The sequence below is a fragment of the Nicotiana tabacum genome, chromosome 22 (genome assembly GCF_000715075.1).
Source record: "Nicotiana tabacum cultivar K326 chromosome 22, ASM71507v2, whole genome shotgun sequence".
Lineage (NCBI taxonomy): Eukaryota > Viridiplantae > Streptophyta > Magnoliopsida > Solanales > Solanaceae > Nicotiana > Nicotiana tabacum.
In genome coordinates this window covers 211,672,226-211,696,307 of record NC_134101.1, presented here as the reverse complement: position 1 = coordinate 211,696,307, position 24,082 = coordinate 211,672,226, and the positions used below count along the sequence as shown (strand labels likewise).

Sequence of the window (24,082 nt, the reverse complement as noted above, 5' to 3'; positions counted from 1 at the left end):
CAAATTTATTAGAGGTTCATATGCAAGCTTATTAAGAGTCAATACATTCATGTAAATACAATGTAGTATTCAAACAGAGCAGACGAACAATAGTGAGTTTCTTTTATGCTCATCGGTAATCACAATAACCTACATTTCAAGTTCTAGGTGGTTAAGCTTATCGAGTTTCAACTTTTTCCCTTAAGATGATACAATGGGAAGTATGAGCACAAAATCATGAATATCCCTTACGTGAAAGACAAACAGGAGTTTGTTAACAAACATAATAGTGTAGAAACTTAAGGAGGATACTAAGATACATACAAGAGATGTTCTTAAAGGATTTCAAGACTATAAAGCATGACAGAGGATCAGATGATATAGAATTAGACTGGTAGGTTTATTACAGAAGTTTAGAAGCATGGAAGTTCACATATATCAAGTAGGCATGGTCTAATAGTAGGATAATCAATCTAGGAAGACAAGATAACTCTGATGGCATGGGCATGACAAAGTTTCAGTTTCAGATATGTTAGCAGCATAGCATAACCAAGAAATGATATAGCACAAAGGCAACAAGTACAATTCTAAACTAGACCTTAGGGGAAAGCTGATCATAACATAAACTAGGCTAACAAGCAAGAAAGTAACTAATTGAATACATATAGAATTAACTACTGAAACTCATTAGGACTTAGTTCAATCACTTCAAAACACATTTATACAGTAGAACTCACAAGTGTGGCCATATAAACATGAAGGTTAATAGAAAGCCTTCACAATTATGTTTTAAGGAGTTACAGAATCACATAACATATTTGAATAGAGAAGGTAACTCAACAACTAAGTTAATGTATTTAACTACACTGACAGACTTGCATTGGACCTTTAGGTGTCCACAATTACCAAAGCCCTAAAATTATCAAAACGAATAATTCAAGTTCATGATATAGGTCAACATAAAGTAGCTTTAATCAATGTCAGACTGGTGATGCATACATGAAGATCTCAGCAAGACATAAGAAAGGTTAAGATCAGAACATGTACCGAGAATCATTAAAGTCTATTAATTAACTACAGAAAATCAACAATAGTTAGATCATTCAACTTAGAGAAACATTTATTAAGTTCACAAAGATGGTCGATCAATATTGATTTAACTTCAAATTATTAAAAAGACAATTGATTCTCACAATGAAGGTAACATACAATATCAAGGCATAATTATCAACGATAAACCAATAGCATATATTATAGACAAAGATAATCAGTAGAGAACAACATAGCAGACATGATTTCCACTTAAACAATTAAAGAGAGGGAAAGTCGATATACACTAACATTCCTTTGAGCAACAAACTAAAAGAGATTTTGCTTAGTCGTTTTGGAACCAAAATTTCAAACTTTGATCAGTGAATAAACTCATAACTGGAAAAGATAGGAAGAGAATGAGAAATTAGTTAACAACCTAAGTTTCGATTGTGAAACGATTATGTATACTACTGTGTATTCATGTTAGATCGTCTGTTAGGTGAGAGAATTGAAGACCCTTTTTATAGTGTCATTCAATGATTAGGTTTAGCAGATTTGAAATGGTGAGTAGAAGATGAAGAATATCAGATGATGAAAGAAAGTGAGTGAAAATTGAAGAAGATAGTGGGGAAAATCATCGAAAGATTTTACCTCAGTGAGGAATGGCCTTTGAAGGAAAGAACCCAACAGACAAAAGCCCAATGTCCAGAGGTCACTGCATTTGATCTCTGGACATGAATAATAATGATAGTGTTGAAGAAAATGGACCATGCATGCCATGGGTTTGAAAACACAAAGGAAGAACAGGCGATTCTTCAGTAACACATTTTGGGTCTAGGATTTGATTTGGGTTTTTGAACTTTATCGGTGGAAATGGAAAAGAAACAGTAGGATTTGCTGATATAGGGACATATAGGCATTTCAGAGTTTAATTGAGATGACCTTGCACAAATTTGTGCCAGGTTTTGAGATTGATAGGTTAGGGCAGAGGAGAGAGTAGAGAGAAAAAGGGGAAAGTGGGCAGCTGGTAACGAGGGAAATGAATTAGGGTTAGTGGGTATTAGGGTCGGTCTCTAGGGTTAAGGTGAGAGATGGAACGAGAGCCGTTGAATCTTTTAATCAATGACTTCGATTATTTAGAGAATTAAAATTATAAAAAGGTGTAGTGAGAAATAATGGTGACCGTTGAATTCTTGTAAACCTACGCTCGAGATAAAATCTGGTAGAGGTTTTAAAATAATGAGAAAACAAGAATAAACCTGGTCCGTTGATGGTATGGATCGACAGTCAGGATTGAGTGAGTTTGTTTCGTGAGTGAGTGGGATGGGTGACGTGGCATGATTTGGTTGACTTAGAGAGGAGTTCATGGATTGCTAATATGGACTGGGTCAAGTCATTTAGACTGGGTCATGTGCAATATTGGAACAACTATTGGGTTGGTTTTAATTTAATAGATTGCCAATCTGTATTTAATTGTGCAGTTATAATTATAGCCATTTAGTCTTTAACCCTTTAAAGTATTGGGGAGAGGTGATCATGCGGGATATGGTGAGGCTTTAGATCTCCGAGGACATGGTACTCGATAGGAAGCTGTGGAGGTCGAGCATTAAGGTTGTAAGTTAGGAGGTAGTTGAGCATATTTAGTCTACCAGTATGAGGCTAGACTGATAGGATTTAGCCTTAAACTGCTAGCGGTCAGTGTTGTGTTTACACTACTCTTCCGTTTACATAGTGTCGAGCCTTATTTACTGGTTATTATATATGCTTTCCATCTATTCACTTGTTCTTGTAATGTTATTATTATTTCCATGGTTTTTTGTTGATGGTACTGATATATTGTCTCTTTTTGTCTTTTCGTCTTCTTGAGCCGAGGATCTATAAGAAACAGCCCCTCCACCCCATCGGGGTAGAGGTAAGGACTGCATACACACTATCCTCCCCAGATCACACTTGTGAGATTATACTGGATCGTCGTCGTTGTCTTTGTTGTTGTAGTCTTTAACCCTTGAAAATTAATTTAAATTAAACATAATTAATTCTAATAAAATATGATAGAAAATATAATCATCAAATAGACCACTAATTGCTGTAATTAAATAATTATTGTAAAAAATTTATTTTCTAATTTATAAAATTTATTTCATAATTAATTCAAATAATAAACGAGTTAATTAAAAACCAAAGGTTAGTTTGTTAAGTTATTTGTAAAACTTATTTTTCAAAATATAGAAGTTATTTTAATTATTTAAAATAGTAAAGATAATATTTTTTACAAAGATTTGATACTGAATTGTTAATTTAACACTACTAAATACCTATTTGGGCTATATTTGTATAAGATAAGTATTATTGATTAGAAAATATTTTCAGCATATTTATTGCACATCATTATGTAAAAATAATTTAATTTCGAAAGGGAGGTTCAAATTGGTCAATAACAACTATCCCTCTTTGACCGGGGATGATGAAAGTGTTTTTGGGCAAAGAAATCAAAACAAGACTAATTTTGTATCGATACTTTAGGCATCTATTGCAAGAATGGTATATGGATTTGGGAAAGATTATGAATTGTAGGACTAAGAAAAAGTTAAGGGAGGTTTCAGGGTTTTTCTGAAAAATTGTTGCTGAATTCTAGCTTTAAATCGCCTACATACCTGAGGATTAACAAAGATCAGGCCTCATGTAGTTTTGGAATGATGATTTGGAGAAAGCGATGCTTGAAAGAATTTCCCCCGTATCGTATTATGGTGATACTGCAAGACGAGAAGATTTTGGCACCCAAATGACTTCGAATTGCAGCTTGATTATGAGACTTAGAAGATTCGATGATTGAAAGTTCTACTTATCATAATTGAGTTTGAGTTTGAATCCTTGGCCCACTTATTAGTTTTTGTCTCTCATATTGTTGTAGCTTGATTTGCTGCTTAGAAGAAGTTCCACGTCACGATATTTAATCATACAAAATTAAAGTAAATCATACCCATATATCGTAATGCAGATATGTTAAGATATGATGTAAATAATGCAGGAATGATGATGCTTGGCTTCTAGCTTGTCGTTATTTTTGATCGGGGCAGCAGGATATTTGGGTTGAAGTCTCCGAGCTCTCGAGCATTATTTGGGATGCCGGGGATGGGCCTTTGAATTTGACTTGATTGTTAGCTAGGTATGTACCGTTCCGCAACTATTGGAGCATTAAGTCTCCACACGATGGGAGTATATACACGCAATGGGAGTAGTTGACTTGAAATTTAAAGTATCTCCGCACGATGGGAGTATCTCCACCCGATGAGAGTAGTTGACTTGAAATGTAAAGTATCTCGAAATGATGGGAGTTTCTGACTTGAAAAAAATGTAACATTCCCATAAGCTACATGAATAGAACTTTAAATTATTCAAGATAAAACAAATAAATAAGGAGGACACCCAAGAGATACTCTTGACTACAAAACTAAATTGTGGTTGTCGATTGGCAGAATGTATAGCGGGATCGAATGGTTCATCCTTTGATTGGCGAAGTTGGCAACGAAATTTTCAACTATCTACTTGGAATCTAAAATATGGCGGAGTGATGGTGTGATCTGTGTGAAGTGCTCCAGTTGGCAAAACAAAAATAGTTTGCTATATATAGGGGTTTGTTTGGCAAAGCCAGCAACCCATTACATTCATCTCATTAGGTGGAACCCGGATGAAATCCCCGTGAATGTAGCAGTAGTGACACTTTTTCATGTAACAGATACTATTGCTTTCCATGGTAGAAGTATCCGGATCTTAAAATCTTCTTGGCCAAAGCTAAACCATTCATGGGAGGTCATCACGTTCCTACATGTATTTCTTCTAGTAATCTGGTTGCTTTAACGACATCTACACACCTTAGCAGACCTAAGTCTGATGTCCTCCTATACAGGACTTCCCCGTTAAGAAAAACATGATTTTCTAGCCTTCTGAGTGCTAGATTCTGACCACTGGTGGCATTCTCTGGATACTCTTTTGTTTCAAGGAACCTTTTGATGTTGTAGTACCACTGCTTAATGTCTGGCTCTTCATCTATATGGAAATAGTATGCATGCTGACCCTGCATCTCTATATCAATAGGGTCGATGAAATTTTTATTTGGATGCTGGATCATAGATGACAAGATTGCAAGAGCGTCGACAAACTCATTCTGGATTCTGGGAACATGTCTGAATTCGATCTTGATGAATTTGTTGCACAACTCTTTCACGCAGTGCAAGTACGAAAGGATTTTGACATTCTTGGTAGTACATTCACCTTGAACTTAATGTATTAGTAGATCAGAGTATCCTATGATCAGAAGCTCCTTGATGTTCATGTTGACTGCCTTCCTAATCCTGAAGATCCATGTTTCATATTCTGCCATATTATTGGTTCTAGGGAACCTTATCTTAGAAGAAACTGGATAATGTTGTCCTGGCTCAAAAATTAAAACTGCCGCAATCTCCATACTCTGCAATGTCCTCCCTTGCGAGCAACACTTCTTCTTCTTCGAAAAAGTACGTAGTGAGCGGCTTGTAGTTCTTGTCAACTGGTTTCTCTGCGAGATGGTCAGCTAATGCTCGTTCCTTGATAGCTCTCTGTGTCATGTACACAATATCGGACTCGTTGAGAAGAATATGCCATTTAGGAAACTTTCCAGTAGGCATCGGCTTCTGGAAGATGGACTTGAGCGGACCGAGTGAGGATATCATATGTGTGATATATGCCGACATTTAGTGCCTTAACTTTTGAGTGATCTAAGTCAAATCGTAGCAGGTTTACTCGAACAAAGTGTATTTGTCCTCGTACGGTGTAAATTGTTGCTCAGGTAATATATAGCATATTCTTTCCTCCCAATCTCATCGTGTTTTCCCACCACGCATCCAAATGCATTATCCAAAATAGATTGGTCTATACATCGGTTTCCTAGGTCCGGGATGAACTAACACTAGTGGATTTGACAATTACTCCTTGATCCTGTCGAAAGCTTTCTAACATTCTTCTGTCCATTTTGAAGCAGCATCCTTTTTCAACAGCTTGAAAATTAGCTTGAGATTACCATAGACTGGGCTATGAACCTGCTGATATAGTTTAATCTTCCAAGGAAACTCATCACGTCCTTCTTGCTCTTAGGCGGCGGTAGGTCTTGAATGGCTTTGATATGTGAAGGATCCAATAATATCCCTTTCCCGCTGACAATAAAGCCTAACAATTTCCTAGTGGGGACTCCGAATGCACATTTTGCAGGATTCAAATTCAAGCAGTTCCTCCGAAAACACTTGAAGAATTTCTTCAAGTCATTCAAATGCTCCTCACTCTTTCAAGATTTAATGATGATGTCGTCCACATATATCTCAATTTCCTTGTGCATCATGTCGTGAAAGAGGGTCGTCATGGCCTTCATGTAAATAGCACCGGGGTTCTTGAGGCAGAAGGACATAACTCTATAGAAATAAACTCCCTATGGCATTGTGAGCAATGTCTTCTCCGTATCCTCTTCATGCATCAGGATTTGGTCGTACCCAACAAAATAATCCACAAATGACTGCAACTCATGCTTCGTGCAATTGTCGATAAGATATGAATGTTCCACGGAGGGAAATCATCCTCTAGACTAGCTTTGTTGAGATCTCTATAGTCCATACATATCTTGATCTTTCCATCCTTCTTTGGCACTGGTACGATGTTTTCCAACCATGTAGGATAATTGGTGACTCTCACCACATTTTCCTATATCTGTTTGGTGACTTCTTCTTTTATCCTCAAACTCAAATCTAACTTCAACTTTCTGAGTTTTTGTTTGAATGGTGGTCTGGCAAGATTTGTAAGAAAATGGTGCGGGACGATGTTAGTGCTTAACACATGTATATCATCATATGAACAAGTGAACATATCGATGTATTGTTGGAGGAGCGTAACCAATTATTCCTTCTGTTCTGCCTCCAAGTGGATAATGATTCGAGTTTCTTCCAATACTTCGTTGTTTTCTAAGTTGATTACTTTTGTTTCTTCAAGGTTAGGCTTCTTATGATTTTCTAACTGCTCAATATATTGCGAAGCTAATCAAGCATCATGCTCTTGTCATACTCCTCGTAGACTGGATCGTTATGCTCGAGGGTTTCGTTACATATCATAATCACGGAACGTAGGTTTTTATCGATTTGTTTATTGAAAAACAAAACTAATTATAAATAAGAGCTAATAATGAGTTTGCAATGATTTCAAGAAAGGTGATTATTTTATTTCATTAAAAGGGGAACATATTAGCGTTCAATGAGGCAATTGACAAAAGAATATAGGCACGGTTCAGGCCTCAACTGAATGTGAATTTTGTTCAAAATTACGACAATTCCACACTACCCAAACTCTCGGCGAACCAGAGATGGGCTAGCAGTCCAATTCTACAAGAGCCTCTCCTGGTTCGGCATCCCGAATGGTTGGTGTCTTGACATTAGCTTTGTTGTGGAATTCCTCGATCATCATCACAAACAATCTTCCCATTCCATAAATGATGTCATCCTCTAGTACCGAGCTCTGATCCGGACCCGGAACACGCTCTAGCACAAAAACCTTCTTCCCGAAGTTACCGGTGTAAGTCTTTCAAGTTGGAGGTTGATACCCTAAGCCATCAGTACCCTTCTTCCCTTTCGGCTCAATCAGCTCTATTATCCTATCTGATCGGGCTCTTAGCCTGGTCCCTAGTCGGTACCCATACTTCCTCATCTCTCTCATTTCCATCTTTGATCTATATGGCGACTGCATGCCCAGATTCTGCTCAGTCTTCTCTATCTTTGTGGTCTGCATGATGTCGACCGCTTGAAAGGTGACCCCATCCAACCCTTCTAAGAATGGAACTGCATGTTCTAGATAAGATGACGGGCTCCATTCACCATGAATAACAATATCTTATAAATCCCACTCGAACTTCATACATTGATGAAAAGTGGACGAAACTACCCCTACCACATATATCGAGGGCCTTCCCAGCAATAGATTATATGAAGATGAAATGTCCACTACTTGAAATAGTATTGGGAACTCAACTGGCCCAATCTGTAGGGCTAAATATATCTCTCTAATGACGTCCTTCTAAGACCCATGGAAAGCTCTCACTCTTACATGGATTTCTTTCACCTCTCTCAATTGAATTCCCAAGTCTCGCAGAGTAGAGTGTAGGACGGATCCTCCATCAACAAGAACTTGAGACACCACTTTATCCTCACAATTGACTATGATGTGCATGGCTCTATTATGATCCAAACCATCTCCAGAAAGTTCATCTCTTCGAAAGGAAATCATGTTTGCCTTGACATTTTTCCAATGGTTGTTGCTAAAGCCTTGATGATAGTCTTATTTGGAACATTTACTCCATTTAATACCTTCATGAGGGCATCTTTATGACTGTTGGAACTCATAAACAAATCCATGATTGATATGTGCACATGGATCTTCTTCAACTGTTCCTCTACGATGTATTCTGTAGCTGGCATCTTTCTCCAATTTTTGGTTGCCTCGCTATCCGTTATATTCCTCATTTTATTTTGTTCTCTACTTGGATTTCCTCGATTTATCTCTTCTAGAGCATATCACCTTCCTGACTTGGTCCTCCCGTGAGCTGCTACTGAATCCATTATTTTATCCTTTCCTTTCTCCTGGTACGTCCACGAAACTGTCTTCTATTTTGACTCTCCTCATTGTTGATAGTGGTGGTGGACTGTTGTTGGTATGTTTGGACCATCATCAGAGGTTTTAACTCTATAATAATCAGTGAAGTCTTTAGGGGTGGAATTATTGCAGCCTCGGCCTTTCCATTTGTGAGGATGGTCCCCTTCTGATCATAATCTTCATCCAAAGCGATCATGTTAGCTCCTTGATTTTAATGGTTTGGTAGTGGTTTTCGATTCACATTAGGTGGAGCCGGAATACATTGAATGGGTCCACTCATGATTAGAGACTAAATATCATTCTTCAGCTTGAAGCAGTCCTCAGTATCATGCCAGGAACACCTGAATAGTAGGCACACCACTTGGTTGCATCGATGTATTTAGATGGTTGGTCAGGAATTATCACTTCCACTAGATCTATCAAACCAACTCTCCTCAGCATTTCAAACAACTGGACTAAGGGTTCGGCAATCGGGGTATAGTTTCTAGAATTTCTTTCTTGAAAATTTGGGCATGGCCGGAGTGCATATGCGGGTCGATTTTGATGCGTGGAGGTTTGGACTGGAGCATATGGTCGTGGTAGGTCTGGATTTATATGGGCGCGAGGTGGGTTATATTGAGGTTGGGTGTTATAGTATAGTTGTGTGTTATATACTAAAGCGTAGGCGGGTTGGTATGAAGGATTGGTGTTCATAGGGTAAGAGTTGTTTCTACGAGGTGGACTGGACTGATAGTAAGGAAAATTGTTGATACTTCTACCTTCTTCCTCTTCCCACTTCTTATAGAACAGAATTGAATTGCTTTTTTGGCAGTTTGCAACGCGACTATTGACTGTATCTTTCCTGATTTGATGCCTTCTTCCAAAAAGTCTCCCATGTTTACCAATTCGGGGAACTTCTACCACATCATACCCATCATCTTTTCAAAGTAAACTCCTTCTTGAGCGCTGATAAAATATTTGGTTAGCTCATTATCATCTAGCGGGGGTTGGGTCCTGGTAGCTTCCAACCTGCAGCGGTGAGCATACTTTTAAAATGACTCTAATGGTTTCTTCTGCAAATGAACTAGAGCAAACTTGTCCTAAGTGATCTCAATATTAAACCAAACACGGTTCATGAAGTCCTCCGCCGTGTCTTTCAACTCTTTCCAATTTCTGGGGTCCTAGCGGGTGTAACAGGTGAGCGCCTCTCCTCTCAAACTCCTAATAAATAACTTTATTCTCAGCTTTTTATTTCTTCCTACCCCGATTATCTAGTTGCAGTAGGCCCTCAAATGCACATGGGGGTCATCCGTTCCATCGAAGATGTCGAATTTTGGAGGCTTATACCCTACAGGCATGTCTATATCAGGATGTATCTACAAATCTTTATAATCTAGGCTCTCGCTCCCTCGAGCAACTTGGAGATTCTTCATCTACTTTCTCAAAGCCCGCAACTGTTCTGATACCGACTCTTTCTCTTTGTACTTTGCCTCCCTCTCCATCTCAACATATTTATCTATCTTGTATGGCACTATGACCATGATAGGCATTGTGAAGGCAGGTTTTGAGGTGGCATATACAGGAGGAACATATTGCTCGTGTATAGCAGTGTGTGCCACAGTTATGTACTAGGTCTGATTGTTGAAAAAAGTAACATTGCTAGGGGGAAGGGTATGAACTGAGTTAGTTGCGACTGGTAGGTTTTGTGGTGTTTGGACATAGTTTGGGACATAAAGGGTTTGTGTAGGAAGATTTGGTGGGTTTGTGGGGGTTACCGGTGGTACAACCTGGGTTATGGGGTTTTTAGTGACTATGGTTGGGGTATGTTTTGCTTGTCAGGTGGTTGAAGGGAAGTGATTAGGGATTGATCTGATGAAAGGAAGTGGGTGGTAGCGAAAGTGTCATCACGGCCGAATGTGCCAGCTCCCAAATATGCTATACTTCTTCTCATAGTGATTCTATTTCCTGTGCCATCCTAACAACTTGTTCATCATTTTGAGTATCATCCTTCCCCCCGATTTCCCCGGGTTGCCGGCTATTACCAAAGCGTTTCCGTCATGGTCATCTGTGCAGACATCTTTCCTTTTGATCTTAGGTTGTATGATTGTTCAGCCAGTTTTTCGTATCAACACAACCCAACCTCTATTTTTAGGAGAAAAATAATAAAGTAACGCGAAAAATAAAAGGAAAGAAGAGCAAAAGTTAGTTTTAGTGATTGTACAAAGATAAGCACATAAAGCAGTTAGTTCACTATTCAAATAAATGTGTTTCCTAATATGCAAGGGACCTCTCTTCGCCGGAGGTAGGCCTATATCGTGAATGTTTGATGAATAGTCAGATCTTAACATGTTTAGATCCAGAACAAACTATTGGGTTTTCCTTAATAATTTTTGGATTACAATAGGCGGAAACGATGATTACAACATTGTTTTCCAACATCCAAAAGGTTACATGGGCTCACATGCTTTTGAAAATAAAATGGGTACAAGATAAATGGTGTAAGGAGGGAAATCTACCAGCCACTAGTAGTCATCCCCGAAGTCTTCTCCCATGTCCTCTTCTCTGGGTTCCTGTTCAGAGTCTCAATCAAATTATTATTATTATTATTATTATTATTATTATTATTATTATTATTATTATTATTATTATTATTATTATTATTATTATTATTATTATTATTATTATTTTTATTATTATTATAAAGGCTCTTCTTCAGGATCCCCTTCTGATTATGTTTCCGATTTAATTTATATATACTCGATCACTCGGTCATCATCCTCCGGAGGTGGTAGCATATCGTCCGCCGACCCTGGAACCACTTGTCGATGCATGGTTGCGGTAATGAGATAATGAGGCAAAATTTTGTGATATATTTGTAAGGTTGTTGTTGCATCTTCTAGCCAGGCCACTCCTTCTTTGCTTGGTCGGGCCAACTTATCATCTACATTGATCCACACAAAGTATTCTGGAGTACACCATGAATTGTGGCCCATCGGCATCATGATTAAGTCATTCCATTCGTCTTGAAGTCTCCTCACCCTTGGGATCGAGATTTGTCCATTATAGCCATCTTTATATAGGGTTGTTCTCGACTAGAGGGGTACATCCTAAATCAGACCAAACTGCCTAAGAGCTCGTAGAGGTGCATACGACTAAATGCCTTTGAGTCCTATCAGCTCTATGAAATATTTCTCGAGGGTCCTCAGAATTGCCCTGCCTCTCATCCATGAAAGCTTCAAGTTCACCCATTCTCCACTTAGATTTTTTAGCATTTCTCTACATTTCTCTTGCCCTTGCAGTGAGAGTCAGTGCCTCATTCTCTCGTTGTGACTCCAAATCATATTACTGACACCCACAAAATAGTCGGCAGTGGCCTCTCTTTAAAAGAAGTGTTCCGTGGTCCATATATGGAGTAACAAGTTGCATCTTTTGAAGAAGTCGTACCCTCTAGAACATTCAAACAGTTCTCAAAGTGTTTCTGCCAATATCATAAGTACCAGGGTCACTTGGAGATTATCGCAAAAGGCTGCCAAGACCACGGGCAACAAGTTGATATTGATTCTCCCTCTCCTCTATAATAAAAGTAGTAACCCTAGCAATTTCAAAGAGAAGGTTAAAGGACGGAGACTTTCCCAGGTCGCTTGATCGCATTGGAACTCCTCCATATTCCACTCGTAACTCTCTGGGTGTCCAAATCTATTGAATAGTTGGTCCAAGCTCACTCACCCATCTTTAATGTTCCTTAGATTCCGGTTGCTTGCCAGATCCAAAGCGACGAGGAACCTGTGGCCAAACATGCGTAAGCTATTAGGCACCCCTATAATGTATATGAGTTTAGCTCCATAGGACATAGACTAAGTAGGAAATTAAATATCTATATTCTACTTAGTTGGTGCTTGAAAGTTTGTGGCTTACTCTATATCTTGTTTGAAGTTTACTATTTGAAAATAATATTTGTATTTTGAAAAGAAGAATATAGGTTTATTTTGTATTAAACCCTTTAAAATGTTTATAATTACATAATTGAAAAAATTTGGAAATTTCTTTACATCTACAAGATTTGAAAGGATGTAAAAGTATGGATATCTTTATCTTCGAAATAGTATGGCTATATATATAACTCTAGTAAACTAAAGGCTATTAGAGAAGTGGGTTATAGTAATACATTCAAGAATGATTTCAAATTTTGGTGTCCATGTTTATAATAAATCTTGTTGAAGTAATCCTTGATTGCAATCGTGTTCGATTTTATTCACAGAAAACTGACTTTGAAATCTCTCTTTTAATTCAGGCTTTTTTAAAAGAAGAATTACTTGCTTTTCGTATATGTTTTGAGATTTAAAGAAACGGTTAATGTGAAATAAAAATGAAGTCTAATACAGTGAAAACAAATTATCAAAGGGTTAAAGTTCTATAATTAATATAATATAGTAATGAATCTTTTATTACCTTTGAATCTTGTCTTGCCTAAGTGCCTACAAGAATTAAGGAATAATAAGAGCATTCAATCAATATCGTTAGTGTCATATACATATAGAAACCAGATAACATATTCAATGCATCTAATAATGAGGAAGGAAAGGGAACTGAACTCAGTATTCAAGCCTAAAAGAAATGCTAGCCCAACAGATTTCAAACAGCAGCGGCATGCTTCAGTGACTTGGACTCTAGGCTGGAACTTGGGCCTGAGTTCCTTAGAACTCAGCGGGCCCAATTGGATCACATATGCAAAAGAAAAGAGACACATTAGTGATGACTCCCAATATGACATTTAAAGGCAACTAATAGCATAATAGAGCCACTATGAGGCCCAATAAGACTGTAATAAATATTGTAATTAAGGATGTAGCAAAGGCAAGCCAAGGCCCAATAGAGTGACCAAAATAATGATCACAATGAAGCATTCTTTTCATTTAGCATTAATCCTAAAGATATTAATAAGTGTCAATGATCAAGAGCTTAGGAAAAATTTTCATTTATGGACAAGATACCCTTTGGATCCCTGGTACTTCAGAGTTCACAAGAGTCTCAGCGACTCCGAGCAGTGCTGTGTCAGGGAGGTCATCTAGACCACAAATGAGATCCTACTCCTAAATATCCTTAACTACTCACACTCACTCTTCCCTATAAGTTTAGTTTCCAACGAGGCATTCACTGTGACAACTAACAGCAAACACACAGATTCAAGTATACATAATTCTTATAGAAGTAATGTAGAACACCATTATAAGTATAAAATACCATATTACATTATTGAGATCACAATTCAAAGAAAAGAGTGTAGTTAACTGTCAACACTTCCAATATGCATAAGAATTTCCAAAGGAACCAGCCACATATATAAACAAAGAGAGGAAAACTCTAGTAAAGTAGTTTAGAAGTCCAACTATTAAATCAGTTCAGAGGGTAGAGAACATATATACATCAACCTTATTGATTCTACTGACAACATTTATTCATTAACCGACACCTTATCATAAGGGGAGAAAAATTGTGGCACCTTTTCAAGAAAGAAATTATGTCACCTTTGTTGAAATTGTGGCTTTTAACTGTCCTCCGTTATGGTTATTATTCACCTTCTATGGACTCTTAATGCTTTTGGTACTCTTAATTGATCTTGGATGAAATTTAAATAAACAATTCAGGGAAGGGAATGTCCCCAAATATTCAAATCCATTTATATCATAGCCACTATAAGGATCTCATAATGTTGTAGTGCGCCTGAGAGTGTGACGACCCAATAGATCGCTTTGAGTACTAGGCATAATTTCTATGTTTCAAGAACTCTCGTATATTCTTTTGTTATTTATTGATTTGCATGCCTATCCTGTGTTATTTTTCGGAAAGCTTTTACGTAATATTTTGAAGAAAAAGTAATTTTTGACTTAAAATAATGCAAGAGTTTACCACGGTCAACGTTTATTGTAAATGACCTCAGATCGGTATTGTTACAATTTTGATAGGATTGTATGATTCTTTGGGACTTGTAAACATGTTTGGTTGAGATTCGAGGTAACCCGAGCGCATTTCGGCGCATTATGTGAAAGATTGTGAAAAAAAAGTTTTCAAGTTCATCTTGAGTTTTGATGATCGATTCTTGTTATTTGATGTTATTTTGATGATTTGAGGTATAGAGCGAGTTTATATGATGGTATTATACTTGTGGGCATGTTCGGATTAGAGCTGGAGGGGGGGGCTCAAGTGAGTTTCGGATTGGTTTTAGACCATTTTTGGACTTGTTGAATTGCTGGTTTTTTTGCTGGTGTATCAGTGCTTCATGACCGCGAAGGGAAAATTCAGGGATGGGGCTAGTTGTTTTTCATGAACGCGAGGGTAGGCTCACGAACGGGAAGTCTTGGGGCGACTGACCTTCACAAACGTGGCAAATACCATGTGAATGCGTAGTGTTGGGGAAAATCTGGGGAAGGCAGGTGGTCCTTCATCGCGAAGGCGACACATGGGATGCTAAAATAGAGGCTTGGCTGGGAAATGCCTTCGTAAACGCAATGAGGATCCCGTAAACGCAAAGGACAACAGTCCTGTGCACTTTGCGAATGCAGCAAGTGCTTCGAGAACACGAAGAACACCTGACGCCCAATTAAATAAAAGCTGAAATTCAGGATTTCATTATATTTCACCATTTTTGAAACCTAGAGCTCGGACTAGAGGGATTTTTGAAGAGATTTTTATCTCAATTTCATTAAACTAGTTTTGATGTATTCTTGTAATCACACATTGATTTATAACCATAAATTTAGTGATTTTAAAGTAGAACTTGGGGGGTTTTGGGTAGAATTTAGAAATAGGTCAAATTGAGATTTATACCTCCAATTAAGATCGAATTTTGTAACGAATCTCATAACTGGGCTTGAGGGTGACTGGGTAATTGGAATTTGGTCCGAATCTCGAATTTGGCCAAGTAGGCCCAGCATTGACTTTTGTTCACTCTTTCAATTTAGTTAAAGATTGAATCTATTTCACTTGTGGGTAAATTCTAAAGGTTGTTTTGAATTGTTTGAACTATATTTGGCTAGATTCGATTGGTTTGGAGGCTTATTCTAAAGTAAAAGTCGTAATTGTTCATCGATTTGGTTGCATAAAGAGGTAAGTGTCGTGGTTAACATTAACTTGGGGGAATTAGGACTTGATTGGTCTATTTTCTACTTGATTTATGTGTGAAAACGGCGTATATGCAAAATGACGAGTGTATATAGGTAGTCATTGGTTAAACATACGTGTTGAGATATTTAATTATTTACCTCAAGATCATGTATTCATTTAATCCAAGTTATTACGTGTTAAATGCTTTAATTTTTATTTGTCCATACTTGTTAAATTCATGCCTTTATTCGTTACATGCCTTAATTTGCTATGTGTTTTCATGTATGCGTGCCTTTTTTTATTGACTGCCTTTACTTGTTTTATGACTTTGTATGTTGTTAGATAGCTGATGAGAGCAAAACACACACTTAAATATGTTGGCTAGTCGAATATAATATAATATAGTATCGTTTCCACATGGGTTGGAGTTAAACAATATTTTCATAATTTGAAGCTAGATTGCTATCCAAGATGATCAACAATTGAGATTTAAATAATTAAAACTAAAATTAACTAAGAGTCTAAACTATTGACTAGTGACAATCAATGCAAGTACTGAGCAAAAAAGCTTATCAATAGGAGAAAATAGGGTTTTGATAGGATAGGTGCAAGATAATTATTTGGGATCTAACTCTAGATAATTCACTTCTCATGTTCAAATAAGTCTCTTGAATTCACTCGATTATTAGTTCAAACATTTAGTACAAACTCCTTTCTTGATTAAATCTCAACCTCACAAGATGAACCAATTTAAGCTCTGTGAAGATATGCAAGAATTTTTTGTGGATTGTTCTTTAAGAGAACCTCTCTTGATTATCCTCATAATAGGTTTAATCAACAGTTCAACTAGCCTCTTTCGATACTAAGAAGAATTAATGAATTCAACCAACAAAGTAATGCAAATATATCACAAGTTATGCCTCTCTCAATTACATGAACAAGTGAATATAGATAGATGCAATGATTAAACAATCCAAAATGATTCAATACATAAAACTAGAGTATAATCCACAAACAAAGGTATGTACAAGGTTGCGGTTCAGTTTCGAAGGGAGGTCATAAGTTCTAGGCAACATAGAAGAGTTTAGATGTTTAAAAGAATGCCAGAACTATCCGGTATCACCTGAGAAAGGTGCACATTCCAGAAGGAGCATTGTGTTTTTACTTGCAGATGTTTGATTAGTATTTCGATAATCGTCTAGTTGTTGAATGCTGATGTTCAAATTCTGCTATATGACGCGGAAGATTTATAGGAGTATTTCTTACAAGATGATTGTGTATGAGGGATATGTCAGTCATTTGAATGGTCGATGTGAGATCAGATATGGAGATTCATGTATTCTTGGAATTTAGAGAGTGGGAGTTCTCATAGATGGCATATTCTTTGGTTGTGGACTATGATGATATGGCCAAAATTAGACAGCTGAGGGTATGTATTATAAATAGGTTAATGTGGACTTTTTGAAGGTTATTTACCTATTTTTGAGTGATCGGAATTGATTTGGGGCACGCTTGTAGGCCTAGTGAGAATATGTGTTCTAATCGAACCAGATTTGTTTACTTCGCACAACTAGTGTTCAGTGGTGTGCCATCGGCTAGAGTAGATCTTATTTGTTTTCTGATATGTTTGATGTTTTACTCTTCTATGCTATGATGGGTTGTGAGACTATTGACTATTTACACATATGATGCAGTTCTGTTTGGGCCTTGTGGAGAAATTCGAGCAAGGTAGCTCTTGTGGGTGTTGAATGGTGGATTGTACCTTGGTTATGGTCTTCCTGTATATGGTGCATTGTGCTACACCTTTCTCTATGATTATGGTCATGTGCTTCGCGTTCTTGCTGTTATTATGCATGTGTTGGTTAATATGAGAATTTGGGCAATGGGTGACTCATGTGGACCAGTATGTTTGGATCGAGTTACGAATCACAACGGGGTTATATTGGGATATGATCTTTTGTGATTATTTTGTGTGTCTTGTTTCTTCTCTATGAGATAGGTTCATAGCATGGGTTTGGTGTGGTATATGTTGAGCTTGCGGGACTATTCTCTCATTTGGTCCTCCTTACAGTATCAATTATATTAGAGTTGTTGTTTGCGGGTGCATATATTACAGTGTATGTGGATCTAGGTATCATTGGTGTGTCTTGTGGGTTGAGTAGCATGCACTGGGTGAAACAAGATTTTTGGATCTTGAATTTGTGCTATTAGATTCTATTAAGGTATGTTTGGGAGAATAATGTCAGAAGTCAGCTTAGAATTTGGTTATGGTTCTTAGCGGGCGTGAGAGCTCTACGACCTGCTGATCCGATGAAGTTCTACAAGTTTCTTTCATCCTCAGCAGTGTACGGGCCGCTCAGCAAATAGCAAAACTCGAGGGTGTAACCCAAGGTCTAAATATCTCGAATCGATTATCAAAAGTGTTTCATATTATTCTCAAAAGGCAAAGGGGAAAAGGAATGATAAAAAAGGCGAAAAGCCTATTATACATATGGCTCGCAGAGATTCGTTTACAAGGCTTTTGAAAAATCCTTACAAAAAAGGAGCCAAACGGGACCCCAACCTATCATCGACCCTACGGCCCCACTTGAGGTTACGCTCCAACGGTTCCGACTACAGTCCCAGAACCTCCAACGGCCTCTACCCCTCGGGGAATCCCGCCTTCATTCTCGTCATCTTCTAAACCACTACCCAGCACATCTCCGGAAGCAAATAGGGCAGCAGCCCTCTCCTCTAGGGTCTTCACCCTCTCGAGCTCGGCAGACAACTCAATATCTCCTGCATAAATGTTCTCTAGAATTCACCTCCGAGATTCTAACCAAGCGTGCTCCACGGCTCGAGTCAATTTTAGTTTGGCCTCCTCAGGCACTCTCCCGGTGTGAGCAACGACAGCCTATTTGTGCGCAGATATAAGCGCCTCAGCTTCGATTTTGATCCCGAATAATGCAATTATTAACTCAGAGTGGAGGCCTCTATATTTTTCATTGTGTGCCCTCGTATCTTGAAGCTGACGCCCGATTGAGGATATCTTTTCCTAAAGGGTATCCCTCTCAGAGGTTATCTCTCTCACATACCGTTTGAGTTTGAGGACTTTAGAGTCTCTGGCTCGGAGCCCTCCCTCAATAGAGCACCTTCTTTCTCAAAATGCATGAATCAAATCCAGGATATTAAAACATTGGGATCTGGAAAATATTCAGATCATAGCAAAATGGAAACTACGTAACTTGTTCAACAAGATGAGCCTTCTCACGCTCATGACGGGTCACCTCAGCCTAAAACTAGGTGAAAGTCTGATTGTAGAGCACCTTGGCCTGAAGCCATGAAAAACACAAGTTAGAAAGACAAAAAGCAGAGCGACAAAGATCGAAACAGTAGAAAGGATTTATAAAAGTCACCTGCTCGCAAAGCCTGCTTATATCGTCGAAGATGGGTAAAGTATCAAGCTCGGGAATTCCCTCGGGAGCGGCTAAAGGCCCTTCAAGCGCCTCTATGTCTCCGATAGGCACCCCCGCATTGAAAGATTCTTCATTCGGGACATCTTGCATTCCCTTAGGGACTAAGGCTGTTCCCTGAGGGGAATCACTCACAGCAACGGCACCTGCGGGATCAGTGAGGGCCATATCTTGTCCATGAAGGGCTCCAGAACTGGGTTTCTCTAAATCGCCTACCAAATACGTTCCATATCGAGAAGTATGTTGGCCATCGGCCGGCTCGAGGACATTGCCCGATACTCCCTCAGTGGCCTCCTCATTCCAAAATTGGACCATGACAACATCAAGCTCCGGCTCAAGAGCCACCATCTCTACGGCCTGAGGATCGATCAGGTTTTACCCTCCCTCGGTAAATAGTTTTCCCCCTCGCCTTCAACTCGGGGACTTCCAGCTGCTCCTGGAGTTAGGGCTACCGTGTCGGCTTTAGTTTCTTCCACCTTGATCTTCTTGGATTCCGAAGGTTCATTCGACGGTTCCCTTCGTCTTTGTTTCCCTTCAATGGGTCCCAAAGTACCCTCTTCATCAAGCGATGTTCCCTTCATCAGGGGGATCTCCCCCAGACCTACACAAATGAAAGAGGTAAGCACAGGGAGTGAGAGCGCCATCAGTAGCGATTCAGGTTGGAAGGTATGACTGCAACAAGGGCGAAAGCTCACCATGATCCTTAGTTTCCCATCAAGCTCGAGACAAGTCACGCCACAAGCGCTCAATATATGGGCAAATTGAGCCTAGCTGACCGACCCAACCCTAGAGTTCCGTGACCGCGCCAGGATAAATTGCCACGGCTGCATCAACAGAGAAAATTAAGCGCATGGAAAGGTTTACCTAAAAAGAAGCAAGGAAATGCCAGATAGTGTATCTACTCACGTTCCATATTCCACCTTTCAGGGAACAACATCCTCTCCACCGGGATCAGGTCCGAAGTCCTTACTCGGACAAAGCGGCTCATCCACCCTCTGTTCCCAACTTCTTTGATACAAGCAAAGAGGGCCCTTAGAGCTCTTCAGTAGATCTTAATCAGACCCCCATAGAAGAGACGGGGGTTGTACATCCTGATCAGGTGATCGAGGGTGAAGGGCATCTCCTCAATAATGTTCACATAGTACCTGATCATGTAGACGATATGCCAGAATGAATGGTGAATTTAGCCGAGGGTCACTCAATACTACTGGTAGAAGTCGAGAATCACGGGGTCTATCGAAGGCAAGGATGACCCCACCAACCCAAGGGTAAACGAGTAAGTATACATACTGAGGAAATTGGCTTTGTATGCCGTTATATCCTCCTCCCGAGTAGGGATCTCCACAAGCATCGCAACCCCCCAGCGACAATCAGTCCTCACCCTTTCGATGTTTGATGCCGAGCTAATATAATGAGATATAGGCTCATGATGCCCAGGCTTCGAAGAGGGTCTCTCGACCTTGAAATCGGAAGCCGTTGCAAAAAGTTCTAGAATGCATTCCTCAGCACGATGAGGCATTGCTGCTTTGCCTTTAGATGGAAGCAAAGAGGAGGAGGTCGCTCTCTCCTGAGAAGCAAAGGAGAAAGTTTTTGCCATTTCTAAAAGATTCTAGAAGAGAAAGGGAAGTTGCATTTTGAAGAAAGAACAAAAGTAAAGGGAGAAGGAATCTTTTTGGGATCTTGGTGGTGCAGTGAGTTGTAAAGAACGAGAAGAGAAGTATTTATAGTGGCCCCGCACGCAAGCTAAAGGATGCCAAGGAACAGCCAACCACCACAATCAATGCGAAGGCTGTGAACGTCGTCTTTTGGCACCTTATGACTACCATCGTTACGAAAGTAACAGAGGGACATGAATTCAAGATCGTTTCTTATCACTTTCACTCTAAGAAACGCGAGGACTATCTATATACGGTAAAATCGAAGGTTCCATTTTGCCGTCATTATGATGCCTCATGAGCATATTTCACAAGGCTCAAAACTAGGGTCGAGGTTCACTCTCAAGGGCTATCAACGCTCGACCTCGGGTCAAGGCAAACCAATGGCTATGATAGAAAAGTGGGGAGTTCCCAAGGCGCCCATATAGGGCTGACAAAGTCTAGTGAGCTAAGTTCAGACCCAAATCATGGTGTTAACTAGCTGTCTCATCCCCATATCTTTATAATTAATGCATTTTTACTATGTTGGGATTCCCTTTCTTATATAAAGGGGATCCTTGTCATTTTGTAAACATCTATTGCTCCATACTTAATATACTAGAACATTCTCTCTGCTCTCTAACACATTCTCTTGGTCTCGTTATCTCATTTATTGCTTGTATTTATTGTGTTATATCTATTGTTCTTCACTTATTGCTTATTATTGGCCATAAAGAGGTGTCGTTGATTTATTTATAACTGTTAGTCTCCATCGACCACCTTCGTTAGTTCCCAGCCGAGCTTCGGACTCGACCCCGAGGCCCTCAAATAGGCAAGCTCGAGGCCCCGATTGGCAGCAATTCGGTTTGATTAACATCTCGTTTTGGGCTTTTATTTCGTTTCTAAGTCTTTCACATAGCATCAATTGCCTAACAACTAGCATAAAAATCGATTACGTATTTTTAGAACCACTAAATCAAATTTAATTGTTATTACCATTTTTACGGTAAACAAGTCTTAAGTCACCTTTCAAGGTGGAAAATGAAGAAAGATAGGTGGCTTAGTGATCATCTAATGGTCTCACATCTACAAAGGTTTAAAAAAATCCCTCTAAATCACTTAAGGGATTTGATGTCTCTACAACACGAGGGACTAAAGATTCAGCCCATTTCATACAAGGATTCTTATGGTTGTGACATGATTATGTTGTAACTAAAATTCAAATAGATTTCTTAGCATCTTAACAACGGAAGATTTTACAAGTTTAAGGGAGTACAGTGTAATCTTTCTCAAGAATATCTTACAGATTTTTCCCCTACTTCGATCCGCAGTTACGTGTTTTATCACAAAAGACGTGTGTTAAAGGAATTATCAAGGAAATCGGTCCAGGTATGTTAAGGCTATTCCTTCTTTCTTTTGGCATGATCCATACGATACAAACGAAACGAGCAAATGCACAACTTCCACAAATGACTTTATTCATAGAAGTATTAGAAATGCCTACGTTCTTGAATTCCCATGTGTCCTATTATTTTATCCTCTGTTCGTGGATCTCAAAAAAATATGTAAGTTGAAAAAGTTTACTTCATGATATTACTCAAAGATATAATGGTCTTATGACATTCCGAAAGATTTTATTAACGTACTTCTCATGCATTGCATTCATGTACATTGACTCATGACCAGATAGCGTTATATACGCGTATATATGTATATTATATGTATATGGCATATGGGAAAAGGTTACGGCGTTATATACGCACCACCACCTGATCAGCTGGTATACGTTGATGATTTTGCCCATAGTGACCAAGATGATATGATGGGATGCCCTCAGAGGCTGATGATGTTACAAAACATGTACCTATATACGACATGACATTCACACGCATATACATGACACTATAAGTATTTCATGATTTACAATGTTTTCCAGACTTACAGGTTGAGTTATTTACTCTATATTTCTTCCATGTCTGTTATGTACTTATTTAAGTGCCTTACATACTCTGTACATTATTTGTACTGACGTCCCTTTTGCCTAGGGATGCTGTGTTTCATGCCCGCAGGTCCCGATAGATAGGTCGAGAACCCTCCAAGTAGGCTATCAGCTCAGCGGAAGATATTGGTGCGCTCCATTTACTTCGGAGTTGCTTGTTTGGTCAGTATGATTTAGACATGTACTATTTGGTATGGCGGGACTCTATCCTGACCTTTATGAAAATTATGTATTCTTAGAGGATTGTAGACAGATGTCATGTACGTAAAAGATTGTATGACATTGTTGACCTATGTTTAGTATACGTGTGGTTATTTTGGCCTTATAGGCCTGTATGTCTTATGTATAAATTGGTATCATATGTTACATTCTACTTAACTCACGGCAGCCTTCCGTCTTAGTTATCTATGATAGTATGACATGAAAAGATACATTATGTTAGTACTCAGTTGGGTAAGGTATCGGGTGCCCGTCGTGGCCCATCGGTTTGGGTCATGACAATTTGGGTAAGGATTCTTATTCTTCTAAGGAAAATATGTTAGGTACCACCTAAAATCTACCTGAGGTAAATCCCTAGGACTTAGAATGGGTTTAGGAAATTAAATACCTATATTCTACTTAATTGGTGCTTAAAGTTTGTGGCTTACTCTATATCTTGTTTGAAGTTTATTATTTGAAAGAAAATAATATATGTACTTTGAAAAGAGAATATAGGTTTGATTCATAAAAAACCCTTTAAAATTTTTACATTTACATGATTGAAAAGATTTGGATATGTCTTTACATCTACAAGATTTGAAAGGATGTAAAAATGTGGCTATCTTTATCTTTGGAATAGTATGGCTATTTGTATAACTCTAGTAAAGTAAAGGCTATTAGAGAAATGGGTTAAGATTGATTTTTAATTTTGGTATCAATGTTTACAAGAAAACTTGTTGAAGTAATCCTTGATTGCAATCGTGTTCAATTTTGTTCACAGAAAACTGACTTGGAAATCTCTCTTTTAATTTGACTTTTTTAAAAGAAGAATGACTTGCTTTTCGAATCTGTTTTGAGCTACAAAGAAATGGTTAGTGTGAAATAAGAATGAAGTCTTATACAGTGAAAACAAATGATCAAAGGGTTGAATTTTAATAACCAAGATAATGTAACCGCGATTCTTTTATTGCCTATGAATCTTGGCTTGCCTAAGTTCCTAAAAGGATTAAAGAACAATAAGAGCATTCAATTAATATCGTTAGTGT

General features: G+C 38.5%; 1 protein-coding gene across 1 annotated transcript; it reads right to left on the bottom strand.

The window, feature by feature from the left end:
• Positions 1 to 4,825: 4,825 nt before the first annotated feature.
• Positions 4,826 to 5,675, bottom strand: LOC142176250 (uncharacterized). The gene is made up of 2 exons (XM_075243378.1): positions 5,462 to 5,675; positions 4,826 to 5,283 (listed from the first exon to the last, which is right to left on the bottom strand). Exons 1-2 carry the CDS (start codon positions 5,673 to 5,675, stop codon positions 4,826 to 4,828), a joined length of 672 nt encoding a protein of 223 aa, XP_075099479.1.
• Positions 5,676 to 24,082: the final 18,407 nt, after the last annotated feature.

Excerpts from the sequence above, each read along its gene's own strand:
- LOC142176250 (XM_075243378.1), bottom strand. The coding sequence starts at position 5,675 with ATGCCTACTGGAAAGTTTCCTAAATGGCATATTCTTCTCAACGAGTCC. Across the intron at positions 5,284-5,461 it reads AGAGTATGGAGATTGCGGCA|GTGAATGTACTACCAAGAAT; the intron begins GTTTTAATTTTT and ends ATTAAGTTCAAG.